The sequence below is a fragment of the Athene noctua genome, chromosome 4, assembly GCF_965140245.1.
Source record: "Athene noctua chromosome 4, bAthNoc1.hap1.1, whole genome shotgun sequence".
Taxonomy (NCBI): domain Eukaryota; kingdom Metazoa; phylum Chordata; class Aves; order Strigiformes; family Strigidae; genus Athene; species Athene noctua.
In genome coordinates, this window is record NC_134040.1 from 82047523 (window position 1) to 82069409 (window position 21887).

The 21887-nt window shown below is 42.0% G+C and overlaps 1 protein-coding gene across 7 annotated transcripts in view; it reads left to right on the forward strand.

Moving 5' to 3' along the window:
• MTUS1 (microtubule associated scaffold protein 1) overlaps positions 1-20070 on the forward strand; it is a 115247-nt gene extending 95177 nt beyond the window's left edge. For 6 of the 7 annotated variants that reach the window (XM_074905888.1, XM_074905885.1, XM_074905886.1 and 3 more), the window contains 8 exons: positions 4718-4784; positions 12286-12500; positions 13038-13143; positions 14134-14207; positions 14307-14402; positions 16946-17062; positions 18457-18554; positions 19384-20070. In XM_074905888.1, the coding sequence (XP_074761989.1) occupies positions 4718-4784; positions 12286-12500; positions 13038-13143; positions 14134-14207; positions 14307-14402; positions 16946-17062; positions 18457-18554; positions 19384-19600 (990 nt within the window). In that variant the 3' untranslated portion in view covers positions 19601-20070. Of the gene's footprint in view, positions 1-3631; positions 3902-4717; positions 4785-12285; positions 12501-13037; positions 13144-14133; positions 14208-14306; positions 14403-16945; positions 17063-18456; positions 18555-19383 lie in introns of those variants that run through there. The other variant, XM_074905892.1, reaches the window with a different exon arrangement.
• The last annotated feature ends 1817 nt before the right edge of the window (positions 20071-21887 follow it).

A 21887-nucleotide genomic window follows, 5' to 3' on the forward strand; every position in this document is an offset into this window, starting at 1 on the left:
TTTTCAGTATTGTTTCTTGTGAATTCTTCTTTCTTTAGTGCAACTCCAAAAGAGTACACATTTTGATTCCAGAAGGAGTGTAGTTGTTAAAAATATGAACTCTGCTGTGTGGATAACTACTACCAGGTGGGAGGTGTGAGCTTATTTGGACACGCATACTCAAAACCCAGTTTCTGCCGTGGTTTGCTCTTTTACATCAAGTAGCTGTTGGAAGGACTTGCAGCTTTAAACATGGAGGAAAAACTTGCAGAAGGTGGATAGGGCTCCTTGGCCATGCACAGCCAATCTGTGCCTCTCAAAGCCTTGACTTGCAGGCAGAGCATGAGGCTCCCACACCAGGGTCACCTCACCTGGCCAGCAGCAGGACTGTGCTGGGAAACTTGGGATGCTTAGTCCAGCTAATTGCATGTCCTCACAAGGGAATAAGAGTTGCCAGTTTGCCGTAAGACTGCATGCTCCTGGATTTGGGGTCTGTAAAGGAGCTGTGGGAAGCTTGAGGAATGCCCACTCATTTCAGCTTGAGAACTGCTCATAACCTCGGCTTTTGGAGGTATCTTGTGTCTGTCTTACGTGAAGATTTGTTATAGGTACGTAGCCAGGAGGTTGTCTGCTTGCATGCTTGGTATAAATACCTTTTTTGTTCATTCTGGGATGTGGTCTTCTGTAGAGCTTCCTGCTTTTGAAGCAGAGCAGTGGAAACTGTTCAGATGTTGATGCGTCTTCATCCTCCCTCATTTGTATCTGAAATGACCCTGGGCTGGTCTGTTTGAATCTCAAGCTGTAGCAAAAATAGCTGGTTGCCAGGAAAAATACTCCTAAGCCTGTAACTGGGCTGTGTAACTGCTAGTAACACAAACATGAATGAGAAATTTAATCATTTATTCCATTCCTGACTTGGTCATTTTTGTCATCCTGAAGCTGTCATGTTCTCCAGCCCCCTACCTTGGACCTCTTCTTTTGCCATCCAGTTCTAGTTGGACATACCTCACCTTCCTAGGCACCCTTGCTATGGGGTGCACATCCTCCCGAACTCGCTTGTCAAGCTCTCAGACATGAAGGTTTTGTAACTGCCTAATCTTTCACATAACAAGAAATGTCCAAGTCTCCTTTATGCTGAGAGGGTTTTTTGTAGCATCTGACAGCAGATGTGCACCTCCCCGATTTATTGCTGGTGGCAAAGCTTTTAGCCCCAAACTCTGTTCTCATTCCTTCCTACAGCTTCCATGCTTATGATAGGGGGAATGATTTGGCTAAAGCTTGACTGGGCTTCTTGTGCACCTAAAATAGATTCTTTTGAAACAAGAAAAATAGGTACCCAGTCATCCTACATGATCTTGGTATAAACTCCTAAATTGTGCCAGAAGCAGCTTTAAATTGGTATGAAGATCTTCCTTGAGTCTTTGATAACTAAGTGAGGATGATCCCTATTGCCAGATTTATCTGGATAAATGAACAGTGCCAAGATTGCTCGATCCTGGGTGCTTCCACTCAATTCTGGTTTTTGAATTTCTGGTATTGATTTTTCAACTAGAATCTTGTGAAGCATAAACTAGTGGATTGCTTGATGTTCCAGCCAAAAGCATGTGCATGCCTGCCTTTAAATTAAAGACCAAAGATGGCCTTTACTGGATTATTCAAGTGATTTTTGGTATTTCATTGCACTTAGATTTCAGGTCTTGGAAACTTTCATGGTTTTTTGGGTAGACTCCTATACCTGGAGCTTCAGTTCTGAGAGAACTTAGATAAAAAGTGTGCTAAATTAACTGCCAATCAATCTGAGTGCTTTATGTGGCTGCTTAACCATATGACTGACTTACTATTCTTCTTTTAGGCTGGCAGTCTCTATGGCTAACTTTTTTCTGAATATATTTTTTAATGGACAGTGATGATACAAGTTGTCTGTCTGGATTTCTTGATTTGTGAAACTATGAATGGACAAACTAGAGATTGAGGCACAAGGTTAAACAGCACTAGTAAAAAGCAAGAGGGCTTAAGAGCAGCAGAAAGCAATAAACATTAAAAGAAAAGGCAGGTAGTGGGATTTTTTAAATTTTATTTTAGGTTTTTAGTGTCAGGCTCTCTCCTTAGTATATTATGATCTCATATGGCCTTTTCTCATCAAATTGCATTAATTAAAAACAAATATGAAATGTGTGCACCATGAAGCAAAAATGTTAAATGTTTCCAAAGGTCCAGTCACTAGGATGAGAGGGGAGAATTTGGAATGTTTTACTGACAGAGTGGGCTGGAAGAAAACAGGTTCAAGATGATTTTTTATTTTTTTTTTTTGAGAATTAGACTAAACAAAGAATATGCAAACCAAGAAGGGGGGGGTATTAAAAACAAAATAAAATCTCCTAAATGTGTTTGTACACTTATTTAGTAATGGACAAGGTTACTGTAAATGCTTTGGAAAGATCCCCTCAGGAGCCCAGAGCACAAAATTAAAAGTGCTTCGGTAGTTAACTTCCTTGCAGGGTTGTGTCCCAGCGTGCTAGGGTGCAGCTCAAATACCTCACTGCAGCATCCACGTTTTCATCATCGGATGCTGTGTCCGTAGCAGGAACTGGTGTTGAACAGGAGCAAGATGACTCATCTCTCCTTCCTGAGCAGGGAAGAGCGGGGCGAGTCCTTTCAATAACAGCTCTCTGCTCTCCTGAGAATTTATTGTGGAGGATGAGGCGTGGTTTTCAATCTCAGCCCACAGTCACTGTAAAAAGCTTCTAAGCGTTTAATGTAAAACTGCAACGCAGCTGCTTAATATCCCTACTAGTGTGTCAGGTGGCCAAATAGCTGTTAAGACTGCTTAAACTGTAGTGACTAAAAGGAGATCTTTCCCATACAAGGCCAAAAATACAAATATTTCTAATAAAGGGCTGGTGCTTTCTTCTAAGCAGCCTTACCAGCTGGAGACTAATTTCCTATAACCTGCCGCAGATGCGAGGACATAGCCTAATAGTCACTCGTTTTGATTAGTCTTGTGTCAGGCCTTAATACGTGACTGATTGCTGGGTGCTCATTCCCTCTATTTTTACATGAGAATGGTGCGATTGATTGCTTTATTTGTTCTGCAACCATGGAGTGGGTATGCCCCCCTCCAGGGCAGGGTGACCCGGTGAGTGACTGCTGACCTTAGCCTGGGGTCAGGCTGTGGCAAGAGAGACCGGGACACACGGGAGAGCCTGCGCTGAAGGTGAGGTTTTTCCAGAGGAAAACCAGGTGCAGGTGTGGTCCTGCCAGCGTGTGAACTCGTCTGCCATTGTTAGTTGTGTACTAGGTGACGAAAAAAAGTGATTTTGGGGGCTGGTGCAATATTTTTAATCTTTCTAATGTATCCTGGCTGAAGGAGAAGCATGCCAAGTGACTTCCAAGCTCTTTGCGTGTGCAGGGGCTGTGCGCAAGCCCGGGCACTGACAACAGCAAAGCTCTCCCATTCAGCTCAGGCCTCCCATGGCTTATTTTTGCATCAACAAATCAAGTGTGAAAGCCGTGTATAGCGAGCTCAAAGCGGCTAAAAATAAGCTCCATTATCTGCAGAGCAAGGGCGGCGTTCCCTTCGCAGTCCCGGCTGCCGTTTGAGCGAGAGGAGCTGGCTCGCTCTCATGTGTGGGGCTCGCCTTTCATAAAAGCAGGGCTGTGGCTTTAAGCAGCCGCGGGCTGCCTGTGCCAGTCGCAGGAGCCGCAGTCTCTGCCGCTGTGGGAGCAGCCGGCGCGGGAGCGGGGTAACCCGCAGAGGCGAGCCCCAGCCCCGCCGCTCGCCGCCGGACCCGCCGGGCTGGTGGTGCCCCCGCCTGCGCGTCGCCGATGAGTGCCGGGGGGCTGCGCGGGGCGCTGCCGGAGCTGGAAGATGGGCTGCTCCAGCGGCAAACTCTGCCTCTATTCGCAGTGCGCTGCAGCAAGGGTAACGAGCGTTCGTTTCGCAGCGCCTCTCCGGCAGGGAGCGGGACGGGAGCTGGGCCGGGAGCGGGGGGGTGAAGGCGCCCCGGCGGGGGGAAGCCAGGACCTCGTCCCCGTGGGGGTGAGGGGCTGGCTGCCGAGCCGTGGGGCCGCTCTGCTGGGGCCCTACTCGCACCCCCCTGGGGTGTGGGGCGGGGGCGCCCGGACACCCACCTTCCCCGTGGTGAGGCGCAGCTCCCAGGCAGAACAGAGCTGGGTGCTTCTGCTCGCTCTGAGCACGGGCTTTTTAATGATTTTCTCAGTATAAGAAACGTCACCTATCTTAAGAACTGCAAGCGGTGGTGGGGGTCGTATCCAACTTTGAAGAGGGCCTTTATGTCCTGGAAGACTGAGCGTTTAGCAAAGTTGTTTTGGTTTTGTGTTTGAGTAAGCTTAAGATAAATATTTAACGTATGCCTCTTTCACATATATACCGTACCTGTGTGCCCTTGACAGCTATCAGTTGATTTGTTCTGGAGGCTTATTGTGCTGCACCCATCATAAAATACATAATTAATTCCTGCAAAGTAGAATTTTAATTGCAGCGTTATCCTGGAAAAAGCTATTCTTTGTTTTAAAAGTATAACTTCCTTAACAACAGAAGAACATCTGTGTATTTTGTAACGGCAGAACTGTTATCCTAAATGATTCATATCTTGGCTTCTTGCTCCTGCCTCTTGTTTTCCTACAGAACACATGTAAGTTAATTATTGGAAGGTGCCCTGCTCAGATCACTAGTAACCAACTGTTCGGGTTTGTTTGGGTTTTTTTTGTTCTGCAGAGGGAGGAAGCACTGAAACAGCGTAAAGAGCTATCTCAAGAGCTATTTAACCTCCGAGGAGAACTAGGTAAGAATTTATTTTTGTATTCTTCATGAGAACAAAAATGCGGCAAGAACAGATTCGTGGAAAGACAGATGCCCTGCTATTGTAATGGCAGTCCTTTAATTCCCTGACTGAATTCTGCTCGGATACTTTAATTGCTGCATTTCTCTGGAGCCCTGACAGCGTGACCCCAGGTTCACCAAATTTCCTGGCACTGATCTGACTGTGCCTAGCGGGGCCTCCTCGCCAAACGTGTGTCTGATGACCAAAGCACTCGCTTTTTTCAAAATGGGAGGATGGCTGACAGTGTATATACTTCTGTTTGATCGCCAACTTATTTGTACACTGCTTGCTAGAGATTGCTGGCAAAAATCCATAAACCTGTAGAATATACTGCGCAAAATCTGCATTTTGCCTTAGTGGCTTCTAGGCGAATGAGCGTAACGTTACCAGAAGGAAATGCTGTCAGACTAATGAGATTAAATCTTCGCACTCATCCTAGTGTACAGCTGTAATGTGAAATTAAGTTGTAATGCGCAGGAGCTGCTTTTGCAGACTCTGAAGCTTAATTTAACTGCATTTAATGGTAACTTCATATAGCTTGTTGGCGCTCAGCAGAATTGTCTTGTGAAGTGCAAAAAGTCATCGGATTGAAAATGGTAACACTTGAAAGAGAAGCTAGCATTTTACAAAAGCACACTTCTGTTCTGGTGAAGCCCCTTTAAAAAAAGAAAAGCAGAAGTAATAACATGTGGAGCGGTTTCAGATATGTCACGTATTATTGAAAAGTTGGAAATGTTTATTTTCACATGCTTTAGAAGTTGAGTATTGTCTCAGCCAAACTTGAGTGTGAATGTAGGTCTTGTTACATGCAGATGGTGCATTTAATGTTCAGATTTAATTTTTAGCACCGATTAATAAAGGCAGGCATTCCCTGGCAACTACTCAGGATGGGAAGTGTGGTTGGGGAGGGAGTGGTCTCCCTGTACCCCCAGCTGAAGCAACAGAGCACAGCTTCTCCACTTGTCACTATTACTGTTGTCCAGTTTTAAGGGTTATGTTAAAATGCATCTTTCTCGGAGCTTAATTTGATGCTACATAAAATTGGAAATGGATGAATGGGGTGTATCACAAGCAGATAAAGACTTGCAGCCTAAATAGGTAAGAGTACTAAGGACACTGCAGAAACTTGTAGCATTTTCTGTCTTGGAAGGTTAGTACTAAAAAGCTGAGGCTTTTCTAGAGCTTGGCGCAGTCTGGCATCTGTCAAGCTGTAGCTTTTAACTGCTGAAGCACCTGGATTGCAGTTTTGCAGTTGTTTCAGTTAGGTCTCAGTAGGGGCTGGCTCTGGAGGAGCCTGGCCGCCTTCTGCCTTTGTGTCCCTCTGTCCTGTCTTGTGCCAGCCCTGCTGCCTGGACAGCCATGCGCTGACCTGCCCGGGGACCTAAGCTGGCTGAAAACTAGGGGCTCGAAGTGGTGTTTTGCCAAAGCTTCCTGGCCTTGGCTCAGCGTGTGGCTGAAGGAGCACCCGTGCTGGAACAGAGGAAGAGGAAGGAGCAGCAGGGTGGAGGGTTGTGTCTGCATCAGCTGCAGCCAGCACTTCTGTCACCCTAAAGGGGCAACAACAAAACTGGAGTCTTAGTGTGGAAATGGGCTTCTTGCATTCCTGCAAAGTTTTTTATAAACATTATAAACTAGATACAGATTTTTTTTTTTTTTTTAATGTACATATACGTGATTTTTCTGGGCAAATCCATTTGTTTACCTTATCATGAAAATGACTTCAGAAGGATTGCTATTAGAGCAGGAAAGTCTCTGTTCTTCCATGTGCTTGCATCTTCAATATTATTTTTCCTTTATCAAACTAGGCACTGTTTGTCACTTATCAGGAAAGGGAAAATTCTGCTTGGACGGGCAGACCAGAAACTAGACAGCACTTTTGCCTGTTACAACTTCCAGGGTTGGTTTTGGTGGGGTGGTTTTTTGGGGGTTGGGTTTTCTGGTTGGGTTTGGTTTTTTTGTTTTTTTTTGAAAGCCTAGTTCTTTCCAAGGGTGCCTCACTCTTAACTGAGCTTCCCATAAACTTGTTACCTTCCTGCTTTGATTAACAGCCTGTTGAGCTCACATGTGGGACTCCCATTGCAAGAATATGCCATTCAGTGTCACAGAATCATCTGGGTTGGAAAAGACCTTGAAGATCATCAGTAGGTTGATAACTGGAAAAAACTTCAGATGCAACTGAGCTTGATGGATCTGTGATGCCCGAGTGCAGAGCTGTAGGCTGGGGATTCTGGCTGGTGTGCTGCCCTTGCAGAGCTGATCTTACTGGGTCAGCTCTGCAGAGGCATCTGCATGGCAGCCTCAGGCTCACTTCCCTCTGTAAGGTTTCCAGATCATGGTTTCAGTGAAGCATTTATCTTTGTGCAGCTTTTGTCTCAACCACGTCACGCATCTAGCGTGTCTGTACTTCTCTCTGCAGTACACAAAGGGAGTGAATTTAATCACAGAAATTAAAAATTACACAGGTCTTCGATTCCATCTGGCTTTAAGCAGATTTGTTTCAAAAACCTAAGAGAAATAAGTAAGCCAGCCAGACCTCCTTTGTTGACAAGGTATAAGAGCATTCTTTAACAGTAGCTTTCACTGAAAATAATCTATTTAAGCATACACCTGCTAATCAGCTCCCTGCTGCCACTGTTAAATGGGTATAGCTGGGCTTAGAGATTTCCATAGGCTATTTTGACATTAAGTACTGCGAATTTTGATTCACAGTATGATCTAGGCACAGATTGGCTCGGAAAGTCAAGCACAGTTTGAATGTTGTTTTGGCTGTGTGGAGATGTGTACGTGTTTCGTGGATTCCTAGCTGTGGCGGTTTTAATGCCTGTTGGTTTGCAGTTTGGGAAGAGGCAGCGTAGGAAGAGGAACCAGGTGCGTCCAGCTCAGTGTAGTCTGTGCCCTGCACACTGCCGAGTTTGAGAGGAACGTCAAGTCTCCTGCAGCTTGCACCCTGTGCAGTTTAGACTCATCAATTTGAAGATTAATTAACTTTGAAGTTTAATTGTGCACGCTTCCAAGCTCCTGGATTTACCTTGCAAAACCAAACTGGCCTGCTGTCAAATTGTCCAATTTGCTGGGTTACTCTGTGACCCTTTCTACCAAAACACCTTTCTGTTCAGTGGTTTAAAGATGCACTGCTATCCCAGAACCCGCCTTTGGCAGTGACTGCGTGGCTGCGCAGAGTGCGGGGTGGACGGCTGCCGGACACCGTAGCTGGAAACGCGTTGGGAGGGTTAGCAACAACGGTGTGTTTGGGGATGGGCTTTTCCAAAGGAGATAAAATTGTTAACAGTCAGCCTCTGTGAACTTGGGTTTCCTTAAAATCTCTAGCCACAAGACTAGACTTTGTGGTTTGAATGTAAATGTCTTAGTTCTGGGAGCCTGGAGCAGGTACAGATGTCCTGTTTGTCGCCTGTTTCCGTTTTTATTAAGATCCGAGTTAGCGTGTAAATTATTTCTAGTTACCTGCTTAATTATGTAAGCATAAATTGCAAGAGCTGCATATTTCTTGAGAGGTACGAAACTACTCCTCTAAATTAATTGCGCTTCAAATTGTTTCGGAGCCTTTTTGCAACCGTACTGGACGTGATCCAGCTCAGTCCTGCCACAAAACAGCAGGTGCGAAGCTGACTCAGCCTGCGCCTGCCTCAGCCCTTTGAAAATTGCTGTTCGTGAGCCTTTTCCAGTGGGCTGGAGAGGCCTGCACATACCCTGTACAGCCAAACGCCTTACCCCTCACTCTCCCTGCCATTTGCTGCATTGCAATCGATAAACACTATTTTCTTCAAAATACCTTCATGCTATTTTTAATTAATAAATGATCTTTAAAATGTCGTGGAGGTCGGGATAAAAAAAGATTATTGTATGTTACAGACGGGTGGAATGAATGTAATTTGGTTTTCAGATTTTGGTGATCCTTAAAAATAATTAATAGAAATGTCTACCTACTATTATTTGGAGCAGGGCCTGACTTACTCTGAGTTGTACGCTTGCCTGCCTGCTGGTGCTGTAGGGTTTGCAGCTTTAGAGGATAGAAACTTGCTTCCCAGCACATACCTGAATGCTTCAAATACATATTCAATCATACCCTATTAAATGTAGCTTAAAGCATGGTTTTTTGGTCTACCTGCCTCATTTCAACTTGCCCAAGCACAGAAATATGAAATGTGGCTTAATATCCTGTACCATTAGTCTCGCTATAGAAGTAACACCAAGCAAAACTGGGTCATGAACTTGAAAGCATGCTTGGATAGAACAATTTCCAATATTGAGAAATGAATTAATTATTAGGTAACTATTTTTAAAACAATACTATACAGAGATGGAAACGAGCCTTACAGTAGACTGACTTATCAATGGAACATATACAACAGAAAATATAATGTTGGAGCAGTAAAGTGTTATGGACCATGTCTGTTAAAATGCTGCTAGTTTACTGTCCTAGTGACCTCCGTTTCAAAATGTCAGACAGTCTAATGGCTTTTCATAAATCATAACTAGACCAGTGAGTGACTTAAATAATTTTATGAAGATAACTTCATTTCAAAACAATTTAGGATTCAAAAAAGACCCATTATGTTTTATAATCTTAGAGCTATGGTTATGGTAATTTCTAGGGGAACGTAAGTTGAAAAATGTTTTATTTAAGTAAAGAGCACATGTCGTATATAAATTTTTCTTCAAAACTAGGCACCAGTTCAATGAAAAAGCTGAGTGGCCATCAAGTTTGGTTAGTGAGGAGTTTTGCAGCATCTCCTTGCAGTGGATAAATGGCCAAATTAAGGAATTAGTTGCCCTTTTCATGGTTTGTCCTTTTCCTAAAACAAGGCAGCATATAGTCATAAAATACATGATTCAGTCTGGAGATGGATAGGGCTGTGCAGAATATTTGCTGCAGACCCTTGAATCTCAAGTATGAGTACAAACTTTGGTTCACAGGACACCCCATAATTTCAAATCGACAATTCTTCAGTTGGGGCTTTTGTGGAAGCTTCGCACACAGTTTCTTGCCCCACCATGATACTGGGAGTTCACTGGTGGTGTAGTGGTTCTGCTCCTTGTTTGGGTGGCAGGGCAAGTCAGGCTTGCAATCTTAAGGAAGGATTGCAGCCTCCAGCTTTGTGGAGGCCAGACCTTACCTTCAAGGTAACAAACACAACATTCAAGTGCCAATGCAAGTTTTAAAAGTTTTTGTTTACCTTTGTAACGTTAGTCTTCTCAGAACTCTGAATTGCAGACTGGCTGAACGAGAACTGATGTGTCTGTTTTCTTTGACAAAGGCGTGGTTTAATATTTGATTTTTCTGAAGTGTTTTGCATCATCTGAAGTTAGTTCTGCGTGCTGACATTTAAGGATAAGGCAGTAATAGGCTGCACATTCTTTTAGCTAAATGGAGGCAAACGAATGGCTCTGGCCTTACAAGTAAAGAATCGGATGCTTGCTTCTTACTCTGTTGTGTTTAAAGGAAGGGGATCATTTGAAAGTTTCTGCTACGGTTACCTCAAATGAGGCGTGTGAACTGCCTGCCTTTTAGCTGTACCCCTCTTACTCTGCTATACATAGTCAGACCCATTGCCTGTGTAACGTTTTCACGTGACTTGCTACCCGGTTCTTTGCATCATAAAATAATGCCCCCTACCTGTGAGGTTTCCTCTTCCCCAGAAACATGACAATATGAGCATATATATTCAATAATGTTATGCCAGTGTGATAGAAGTGTGAATGCTTATTTTCCTTTTTTTTTTTTTTTTAATAATAGTTATAATAGAAGTTTGTGGAAGTAATAAAGATAGGGAAATAAAAAGCTTTGGTGGTGGTATAGAAAACTGAAATCTGCTTGGGTTGCAGAGAATGTTGTGGTATGTTTCAGTTGAGCCTTCAGTTGCATTGTTGCCAGTCATGGGATGAACAGCTTGGCTTAAATCTGTCCTGATCAGCAGATCCTTCACACAGACCTAGCGCAGAGCTAAGCCTCGTGTTCAAAGTAATTCAGGTAGACACACATGCAGATTGGTTTCCGTGCAGTACAGCTCACCCTTACATCGTCTAGTTCAACTACAGGTTCCAAGTAATGGCAGCAGGGCCAAGACTTCTTTACAGTTTCCTTAAAAAAGAGCGCAACTATCATTCATTTACTCACTCACCCTTGATGAGCTGTAGCGAAGAGGGAGTCCAACATGTGTGTACCTTGAGGCAGGCTGCTTTCCCTAGAGCCAAGCCCAGTACTTCTTTGGGAATCGGTCCTTGAAGATACTGTAATTTATATATCTTAAGGCTCAAACACAGCTGCAATGAGAATTTCCTGTACTGCCTGCACAAAAACCCTTCAAACTTTGCATGCTTTTGCATAGAGTTTACACTGTTAGGGCAGTGTGCCAAGCTCCCATAAAGTATGTATGCATGACTTCTCCTGTATTTGAGGATCAAGTTAACATTTTAGCTGATTTTTCTCTTCAGCAGACACTCATCTGACTAATTTATTTTAAACCTAAGCACTAGTGTCTGTATAGAGGCAGTTTTGCCTAAGGCCAGTGACCACACGCTGGTGTTAGAGGTCCTGTTTCGCTTTGCTTCCAGGCTTTGGGTGCAGTTGGAACTGCCTAAGGGACTTGCTCCAGTTATACCAACAGTAGGAAAATATTTCCTCCTATGGAGGCCTGTCTGTCTGCAGTTGGGAATGCTAAATTTCAAACTCAAAAATACAAGTTACTACCTTCTGTTTTACTTTTTAATCAGCTGTAAATGTGGGGAGACATCAGCCTAGGCAGTCTCCTTAGCTGAACTGTGTTAATATAAATGTGAAGAGAATTATGCAGCATTTAATTTTGTTTTCTTAATACTCTGCACTTTCTGCCTGAAATTATTCCGTATCTTGCATATTTCAGTATCTTGGTCAAATACATCTTAGCAGGACATTTCAGATTGGCAGTTCTATATCGCCCTGTATTGGGCAGTTCACGTCAGGCTAGAATTATTTCTCTGTTGCATATCTGAGTGTGAGTAACGTGTTGAACGGATGGTCTTGAGGATATTAAGCCTTTTGAATTTAGCTAAGTGGTTTATATATCAAAAAGTGAAGTACTCAGACAAATATGCTACTGAAATGGGATCAAATTAGGTGAAGTAGCAAATCCAATTAATTTTTTCATTGGAGCACTCCAGTGTCTCTCATGAGACATTCATTCTTCTATGTCATGACAAACTGTCACGCTTGTGCTTTCTTTATGGGCTCCTGGATTAACTAGATTCAATTAATTCTCAGCATAAGAAACAGCAAATTTGATATTTTCGCAAAGATTTTTTTTTTATGTGTCTTGGAGGTGCTGCTCATTTCATGGATAAATTATATATGTCTTTGTATAACCATGTTGCTGCGCAGAGTGTTCACTATCTTTAATACTTGTAACAGACGGTGAAATTTGCGTTGAACTTGATTCAGTTACTTTTTTTCTTTTGACATCTTCAGTAACCACTTCTGCAGCTTGTGAGAAATTGGAGAGAGACAGGAATGAACTGCAAGCTGCTTATGAAGGGTTTTTGCAGAAGTTAAACCAGCAACATCACAACGATTTAGCTGAGCTAGAGGAGAGGCTTAAACAGTTTTACACTGCAGAATGTGAGAAACTCCAAAGTATCTGCATTGAAGAAGCTGAAAAGTACAAAGCTCAACTCCAGGAGCAGGTTTGTAACATTTGAAGTAGAAATGTTCTCTAGCAATTGCTTTCAGCTACAAACTAGCCTTCAGAGAATCCTGGGTTTTGCTAATAATGGAGGTACGTTATCTAATGTCAAACTCCATTTTGCTGCAACTATAAAAATATTACTGCACTAAGCCGTCCCTATCTTCAGCTTGTGTTTAAATGTGGTGGAGATTCCCTGTGTTCTGCAAACTTCACAGACTTCTAGAGCTCCACTGGATACCTGAGGCAGCTTGAGATTTAAAGTTTATAGAAACACACCTGGCTTGTGACCTTGCTTTGCGACAACTCCATGTGTGCGACAGATGCATACATCGTCCTGTCGGTAGTGGTTAAGTGTAGGCATTGTTCTCATCTATTAAATGTTGTATGTGGCTGAGCTTCTCCTGTGACCATCTGTTAAGTGCTACCTAGACCATTTAAAATGTATTCAATGTACTGCATAAAAACATTGGAACAATACTTTCAACAAGGGTTGACACATGTGAGGGGAGAAAAACATCACGTTGTCATATTGCAGGTGGACAACTTAAATATCACACATGAAAACTTTAAGCTGGAACTTGAAAACAGCCACTCAGAAAAAGTAGAGGAGCTGAAAAAGGAGTATGAATCCTCTTTTTCAGGCAAGTATTTGTATTCAAGTATATATGCTGTAGTACTGTTAGTCACAAACAATGTTCAAGTTTTTTCATCAATACATCCACTTCATTGTTCTTGGCTGTCAGCTATCTTTTAAAAACATTGCCTGAATTCCTTCTTTTGGAACTAACCAAGTCTCATTTTATATACAGAAATAACCATGATCCCATCGTAGTTGAATGAAACTTTTAAAATGGTTTTAAGATAACTTTTTATTTCAGTAAAAGATGTCTGAATTGCCCTCAAAATCTCAAGTTGATGAGTAATTGCTGCCATCCCCCCAGTTCTATAAGGAGTGCCTCAAGATTGAAATTGAGGATAAGTAGGGTTATGTGCTTTCCAGACTGTCATGGGAATGTTGAGAAATATTACACCCTGCTTACAGTATACTGGGGCAAAGGTTGTTTTTCAAGGAGGGGGTGGCGAGCGTGCTCAGTTTTAAATGGCATTGCATCTAATTGATTTAAGTGATGATTTCCATCTTCCTTCCAAGGGCACTTGATAGCCAAGTTTCCAGTGATAATTTTGTGTCATTAAACTGGTGACGCTTCCACTGCAGACGAACATCACACTCCTCTGTGTGGCAGCTCCAAAGTAGGAAAGGAAATGTGTTTCTAGAAGCTTGTGGAAGACACAGTTTGAGTTTTGGCTGTGTGTTCCTTCAGAAACTCAGCTTTTGTCAGATGTGGCTCGTGGTCAATTCATCCATTTGTTGCATGTAGATGAATGCTTTCAAAATTGACGCACTGTCAACTAATGAAATGGATATGCGAAGGGACAATCAACAAATCTGAAGCAGCAGTAAATCTGATACTTCGTACATGCTTTGGATCAGTTGATAAATGTTCTTTCCATGCTGTCATTGCCTCTGCATCTGTGCATATGTGTACTGGCTGGCTTTTCGTGCTGCTGCTTTTCAGAAAGGATTTTTGTCTTACACGGTATTAAAAATCTGCAAAAATAATTTGTTGCAGAGCTCAAGAATGCCCATGAATCTGAAAGGAAGTCGCTTGAAGATTCCTTCAAAGAGAAGCAGGAATTGCTAGAGGTTTGTTAAGGCTTCGAGTCATTGCAACAGTCTAAAACTCGGTACTTTGGTGATGTGCACTGAATTCTTGGCCTAACTATACTATATCTTTCATTACAGAGAAAAATCGATGAATTAAAAAGTGAAAACAACTTGCTGTGTGAGAAATTGAAATTAGAAGAGCAAAAACAAATAGCCAAAGAAAAAGCCAGTCTTGTAAGTCTTGATCTTCAAAAGTAATGCAGATGAGAGGATCTTGTAAGCCTGGGTTTATTTTATTGCATAGTATGCAAGGTTTGCAATCAAGCCTGATAGGGCTTCCATACCTGTTAACGCTTTATGTAAATGTAGCCAGTGCTGTGTGTTAACCTTACCATTACAAATCTATAAGCTACTGAGTATCTAAGTCAGCAGCGTAAGTTACAGCCCGAGTTAAACTGAAGACCTCCATGTAGACAGAGGTTGTACCATGGCTTTCTTCTGGCCAGTCGATAAATGTTGTAACGGCGCTACGATCAGTGTGGGCTTACATCGCTCCTACAAAACTTCCTTCTTGTCCTCGAGTCTTTAATGCATTTCTTCAGACATTGATTCATACTTGTGGCTGACTTACCCTTCAGATAACCTTCTGCTGTTTTGTGCTGCCTTTCTTCCCAAGGCTGCTGCTATCTGTGGTGCTCCTGGGTTAAAAGTGGGCTCTGAGAGAGGTTTCTCATGCACTGGGAGGGTTAGACACAAACATGCTTATCTTTCTGCCTACCTGGAAATAACTGCAATATCAATAGTATTGCTTATCCCACAAAGAGTAATTCCACACTTAAAAACTCACTTAGGATGCTTCTAATACAAGTTGCCCTAGTTTTCACTGGAATTTAACTTACTTTTTGCTCTTACTGCTTATTCTAGTGGCAGGACAGAGCTGCCGCAAGAAGAATCTGCAACCACAATACATTGTTGTGGTTGGGAGGGATGATAGCAAAGAGAACACGCTACACACTGCACTTGGGAGTTTGAACTGTATTCCGCAGGCATGCCCAGATGCTGTCTGGTTTAAAGGAACAATAGTCATGTGCTTTTACACAGCTGCAGATGCACTTTGCATCCTGACAGCGGAAGACACATCATAAGATTGAGGCTTCTCTATGGGAAAATACTGATTTGACCCAGTATATTCTTCTGCGCTACCAGAATTCCATTTGCCCGTTGAAGACAGAGGTGTATTTCCAACTCTCCAGTATTATTTAGATAGTGTCACTTGATATTCTCAGCTTTTTTGCTAATATTTTGTGCAGGCCTTTCAGCCTTTTTATCTGTCTCTGTGTTCTGCTCTGAGTAGCTAACGTGGTGGCTCAGATTTAACCTTAAAAAGACATTTTAACACCACTGGGGCAGAGAAGGGAAACAAAAGATAATACACTTTGAACATACTGCAAACTGCATTTCAAATTTTCAGGATCACTTTTCTCACCAGCTCCTAGATTCCATGTAAAGCCACAAAAGGGAAGAATGAAGTTCAAATTGTCTGCTGCCTCATCTGAGGCAGCATAGCACACCCCACTCTTGCGCGTGAATAAATACTTCTATTCAAAAGTAGAACTGAAGAATCATTAATGCCACAGTCCTTAAAAACAGGTAGGAGAATGAAACAAGTAGGCGACGAGGCCCTTGTTACCTGTGAGGTGTAGTGGCTCTGCCCTTGTGGGACCACACCCCACAGAACTGTAGGCATTGCCCTCAGTCTTGGGTTTCTGATGCGGCAGTGAAGCTGTTAACGTGGTACACCAGTATTCTTACCCAAATAGGCCAAATCGAGTTTTCTTTGTTTATAAACACATGCTTAGTTACATTACATGCTTAATCATTCATTGATTTCTGTTTATGTTCCACTCAGACTACCTGGAAATGGACTGAGATTGGATTTATTTCTCCTTATTTTTGCCTGTAACCTTGCCTTTGAAATGTAGAGAATATGTTTTACTCTGCAGTGTTTGAATGGTTCCTTATGCTGGAAAAGAGGTCCTGAGGAAACCAGATCTGACTCTGCCCTGTCTCCCTCCTCCTCTCCCCTCCACCTCCTGGAAAACAACAACAACAAAAAAGGAAAAATAAAAAGAAAGTCCTAACTTGCTGCATTGTAGATAAGTCATGGAGGTACAGCCATGCAAGATTTTTATGTGCAGTTGCATTACTAGGCTTCAAGAAGAATGTAAACCAGAAAATTTTTGATTTCTGCTTATGAGCCAGGCACCTTCAGACTCAAAACAGGGAAAATCAGCTACAGTTGAGTGCATACATAGCTTTAGGTTTCTGGTGCTTTTTGAACTATTCCAGCATCTGAAAACTCTTCAAATTTTCACTCTAATTACCTCTTGGGATGGGTTATGAGTAATACGAAATACATTTTGGAACTCCTAGCCTTAAAGGGAGCCTCTGGGCACTCCTGCAAAACAAGTTTTGTTGTGACAGCTTTAGTGCCTTCCTTTGACTCACAAGGGTTTTTCATGTTTATGCATAAAGTGTTTTTCTGAACAGCTGCTAAGGACACCTTCAGCTGTCCACCTACACTGAAGGACAAACAAAATCAGAGGAGAAAGTGGTACTGGATCTTTTCTTTAATTCTAAACTGTTCGACTTATTTCACCTAGAACAAGTAACTGTCATTACCATACTGATTTACTTGCTCTTTCTAAACAGCAGAGAACTACTTAAATTGTTGCTGAAATTCAGGTAACTAAGCAAACTCTGTGGAAATCTTTCAGAAAAACCCACAGATCATGTATCTGGAACAGGAGCTGGAAAGTTTGAAAGCAGTGCTGGAGATCAAGAATGAGAAACTCCATCAGCAGGATATAAAGCTAATGAAGATGGAAAAACTGGTGAGTTTTCCTTGGGGGCTGGCAGGTTTGGACCGTGTCTCTGAGTTATGTTCTGATAATGAACTTAGGCTGCTCAGACTTACGTGCAAGGATTAATTTGTTTGTTGAAAAGGAAACATGAAATGGTGATGGGAAATGCTCCCGTTGCAGGTACGGTTAGATCTGCATTGGGCTGTAATGTCACGAGGAGGAAGGACTCACCAGATGCTGTAAATGACCTTTTAACTTTTTGAAAAACTTAAAAAAAAACTACTACTAAGTTAGAACAAGGTTAACTGGGAGCCTCTTCCACACTTCCTTTCCTCTTAGCTCTCCTCCCTCACACTTCCTTTCCTCTTAGCTCTCCTCCCTCACACTTCCTTTCCTCTTAGCTCTCCTCCCTCACTCCCCAAAGAAAAAATCCTTACCTGCTACATTTGCTTGAGTGTTCTGGAAGATAGATTGCACTGTCAGGAAAACATTAACATGGAAATGATCTTGATTAAACAAGAAGGGATCAAATACAAAATGGAATAAATGCTTTCATCTAGAGTTGATTCGCTTAGGTCAATCATTTTAGCTGTTATCTTTATGCTACTTGTTTAGCTGTGTGGTTTTGCTCCTGATCTGTGCAGAATTCCACGTGAAGGCCATTTTGGGGGCAGAACTTGACATTACTTAGTATGCTCTTATTTGTGGCAGGACAGGGTCCTTATCCTGGGTGGGGCCTTTGAACACTGTTGTAATACTTGCTTAAGCAAGATTTTAATGAGGAAGTACAGAAAAGAGGTTTGGATACAAAGGAATGCATTCATGTCAGTTGTTCAGTATTGTACAGCATCATGTTGCCCTGGTCTACAATTACTAGTAAATTACTAGGAAACCTTCATCTTTTCTGACAGACGTTGGCCCCAGTACAGAAGCCCTTGGAGGACCATCTAACCATTTAATCAGTTCTTCCTTAACTTTTGATAATATCCTGCAGCAATGAAGTGGAATCAGGAGAGCAACAGGGAAGAGTTCTTTACACAGGGGAGCTCCTGAGTTTATGACATTAGCATGTTCTTGCTAGACAGCCTTATGTCTGCAACAGCTTCTGAAACTGTTGCCTCTCACTGGCAGATGTTACTAGAATGTCTGGTTAACCGTAGTAGATGCCTTACCCAGTCCTCCCTTGTTGGCATCTGATCAGCACCAGTGGCAGGGTGCCGGTGTTGTGAACAGGTAAGGTAAGTAGGATCAGTTTGACTGTTACAGAATATTAAGCCATGCTAGCAGTCAGTCTTGTGTCACTCTGGGTTTCTGCACTTACTGTAACAAGGTCTGCAAACCCCAGATTGTGAACGCCTGTGATAGTCAGTATCTTGATGAGTGCATATATGGGGTTTGTTTTAAACTCTAACCTTTTTTCTAAGCTGGAGAACAACACAATCTTAATGGATAAACTAAAGAAGGTTCAGCAAGAAAATGAAGAATTAAAAGCTCGGATGGACAAACATATGGAGCTTTCAAGGTGAAAAATATCTGTGGACTTTTAGATGTTCTTATGAATCTGGGGGAAGGGGTTCCTGTGACAAAGAAAATTCTGTGTAAATATCAGCGGTGGGGATTTTGTAGTACTCTGTACAAGAACACATCCCTTCTTCCCCACTTGCACCTCCACAAATGTGCATTCCAATGTAGAAGAACAAACAGGAACAGATTGTAAGGGGGTAAAGGCTCAGTATGTTCTTCAGTGCTCCAAAACAATATTTCAGGGAAGAAAAAGCAACTCAGAAATATCATCTTAGGATTGACTGGCTCTTCTAAGTATTACTGGCTTGTGAGCTAAACCTGGTTTTACTTTTAACCACTTCGGTTGAGTCATTTGTCCCCAGTTTTGATCAGTGAAAAGACCAATGTGTTTTAGTCAGTAATAGCAATATTTAACACGAATAAAAGGGGTCTGAGGTTCTCCTAACTTCAACTGTTGTTTAAATGGATGGGCAAATTCTTCCAGTTAAAAGAATACAGAAACTCAGCCTCTGTAGAGCTGAGCCTCCAGCAAGACCCAAAGGCTCCAGCATGGCCATTGAAAAGCATCTGTCACTAAGTAGGACAAGTCTTACTTTTCAGATGCTTTTTCTGGCCTTTAGGGATGTTTCTTACTGGGACTTTTGACTTCTGCAAGCTACTAGTTTAAATCCACCAAGGATGAGAACATGCCAAATACTCCTTTTAAGTGATTTAGTTGTAAGCCACGCAGGGTTTTATGCCATTTCAAAACTTTCTTTAACAATTAAGTACAATACTGTAGCCTCCAACTTGGGCTATGTGTTCTGATGTAAACCTTGTATTTGCAGGCAACTTTCTACAGAGCAAGCTGTTTTACAGGAGTCACTAGAGAAAGAATCAAAAGTAAACAAACGCCTGTCAATGGAAAATGAAGAACTTCTGTGGAAGTTGCACAATGGTGACCTATGCAGCCCAAGAAAACTGTCTCCCAGTTCTCCATCTGTGCCTCTTCAGTCCCCACGAAATTCTGGAAACTTCTCTAGTCCTACAGTATCACCAAGATGACATCTCTTGAGAGAAAGTTGGGATTGCATTTCATTTATGAACTGCAGAACCAATCCTACCTTTAATCAGAGAAGCAAGAGCTATATTAGCCGAGGACGACAACTAAATGTAACTGGAAACTATTTGGTGCAAAAATGGCGATAAGAGACTGAGAATATGGGAGTAAGACATTCATGTTGTTCCTCCCGAAAAGACTTGTTTGTGACCTCTAATGGACATTGTTGCACAAAGCACTTACAGAGCAAGGAAAGACTTGTTCATTGCCTTTTCACCTAACTATAAGAAAAAGCTCAGGGGCTTAGAGATAAAGATCACAACCTTTATAATATGTTCCTTATCACAGACACTTTTTTTAAGGCTGTGTGTATGCGTGTGTGTGCGTGTGCTGTGGATGGAATGGATGTAACACACTGTGCGTGTGTCTAATGCTGCCTTCTTTGCTGTGTACGTAATAAAGGATAAAAGCTGAAGACTATACATTGACATGTACTTCCTTTATAATGTTGTCAGTATGCATGCTTTTAGCAAAGGGTACCCTCACCTGGGAATGAGGAGAAACTGCCACTAGTACTGCAGGTTAGTTTCCTTCATCTTTCTGGCTTCAGTTCAGTAAAAAAAAAAAAAAAAAAAAAAAAGGGCATGAAAAGCTTTGTCAACTGACTCATTAGTGTCTTGGCTGACCTGAGTATGCAACTTTGAGTTAATTTTAAAAACAAACTGAATTGCAGCCATATTTTGCATGGGTTTTTGGTTTAAAGTCCATGCACGACTATGGGGACTATAAGGAGACATTATTTTGCAGGATTTTGGCTTCCAAGTCAACAGGGTCATAGTCAAAACCATGGTAGCCCTCAAGGTCAGAGGTTGTTAGTTGAGTTGCAAGTTTAGAAACCTAGACCTATCATCTTACCTGCTGAAAAGGAATCACTTATTTCCCCAAAACAGCATGTACATTGCTGAGGCTATCTGCTGAGGATAAACTAAATGTAGATTTGAAAGCCAAAGAGAAAAATGCAGTAATTGTCATTAGGTGCATTCTTAACTCAGTTCTCAAGAAAAATCTTAAGTAATTTGTGAATTCCAATGTATCTGGTGACACACTTTGCCTTTTTAAGCATTAGCATTTGTATTAACATTCTTCAGGGTTGGCTAAATTCACCTGAGGAAGAGAGGGAAGGTGGTAGCTGTGTATTTATCTGGCTAACTCTGCCATAACTTCCCTCTTAGAGTGCAGGATACCGATCTTTCGCCAGTTCATTTGGCAAAAGATCCTGTATGTGAGGTTCTGTAGAGCTGGGAAAAAAAAATGGAACTGGAGGCTGAGGGTGTCAGCATTTCTGGAAATGTCATATGCTGAGCTTCAACAAGGTAATCATACATCCTTGCTTGAATCCACCCTTGGTCAGACCTCTTGAAGATGTCTACATTGTCCCTACTAAACACAGGTTCAACTTCAAATTAGTATTGCAAAGCACACTTTATGCTTACAATAGCTTGGGTTTTGCAGTGCCACTTCCCAGGACCATTGCTATACTGCTGTTTAGCTAATGCTCTTAGCTACCTGTAGTGGTTAACTGTTATGGCAAATTGTATCTTATCTGCCGAGTTTCCCTGTGTTTTTCAGTAGCCTGGGGACAGGAATCAAGGGGATGGACAGTGTTTAGGGAACTGACTGGAGAACCACTTCAAACCATTCTACCAAAGACTTGAAAAGTCTTGGCTAGTAATGAGGAACATAGACATGTATAAACAAGACTGTTAACAGTAAGTAAACTTGTAATAAACTTTTAATCATTAAATTTACTTAATTTTCCATAATGTACAAGTTAAGGGTGCCATTTCTATGGAACATTATGCTATCTTTTAATCCTCTTTAGGGTTCTGTACATACCACTTGTTAGTGGTGTCAGTACTTAATGTTTTCTAGGGGTTTCAAATTTAACTGTGAAAACCCTCTGCAGACTGAAACTTGCCTTAAAGTATATCTTGGAACATTCTTATCTTCTATGGTCAGAGAGATATGATCACATGTATATGAGCTGAATGCTTAAAAAATAAATTTTTTTCATACTGATGGAAGGGTTTTTTTCCTGCTTGTATTAGTCAAATGATCTTTAATCTAAGGAGGAACATTCCTCCAAATACTAAAACCAGCACCTGCTCAGCACAGCAGAACAACAATAGTGAAGCTTCACTGCACAATTTACTAATGTTCAACTAACCCTTAGAAGATTTTAACTCTACCCTTGCTACTCTAATGTAGGTAGAAGTTACACAGAGCTTGTTT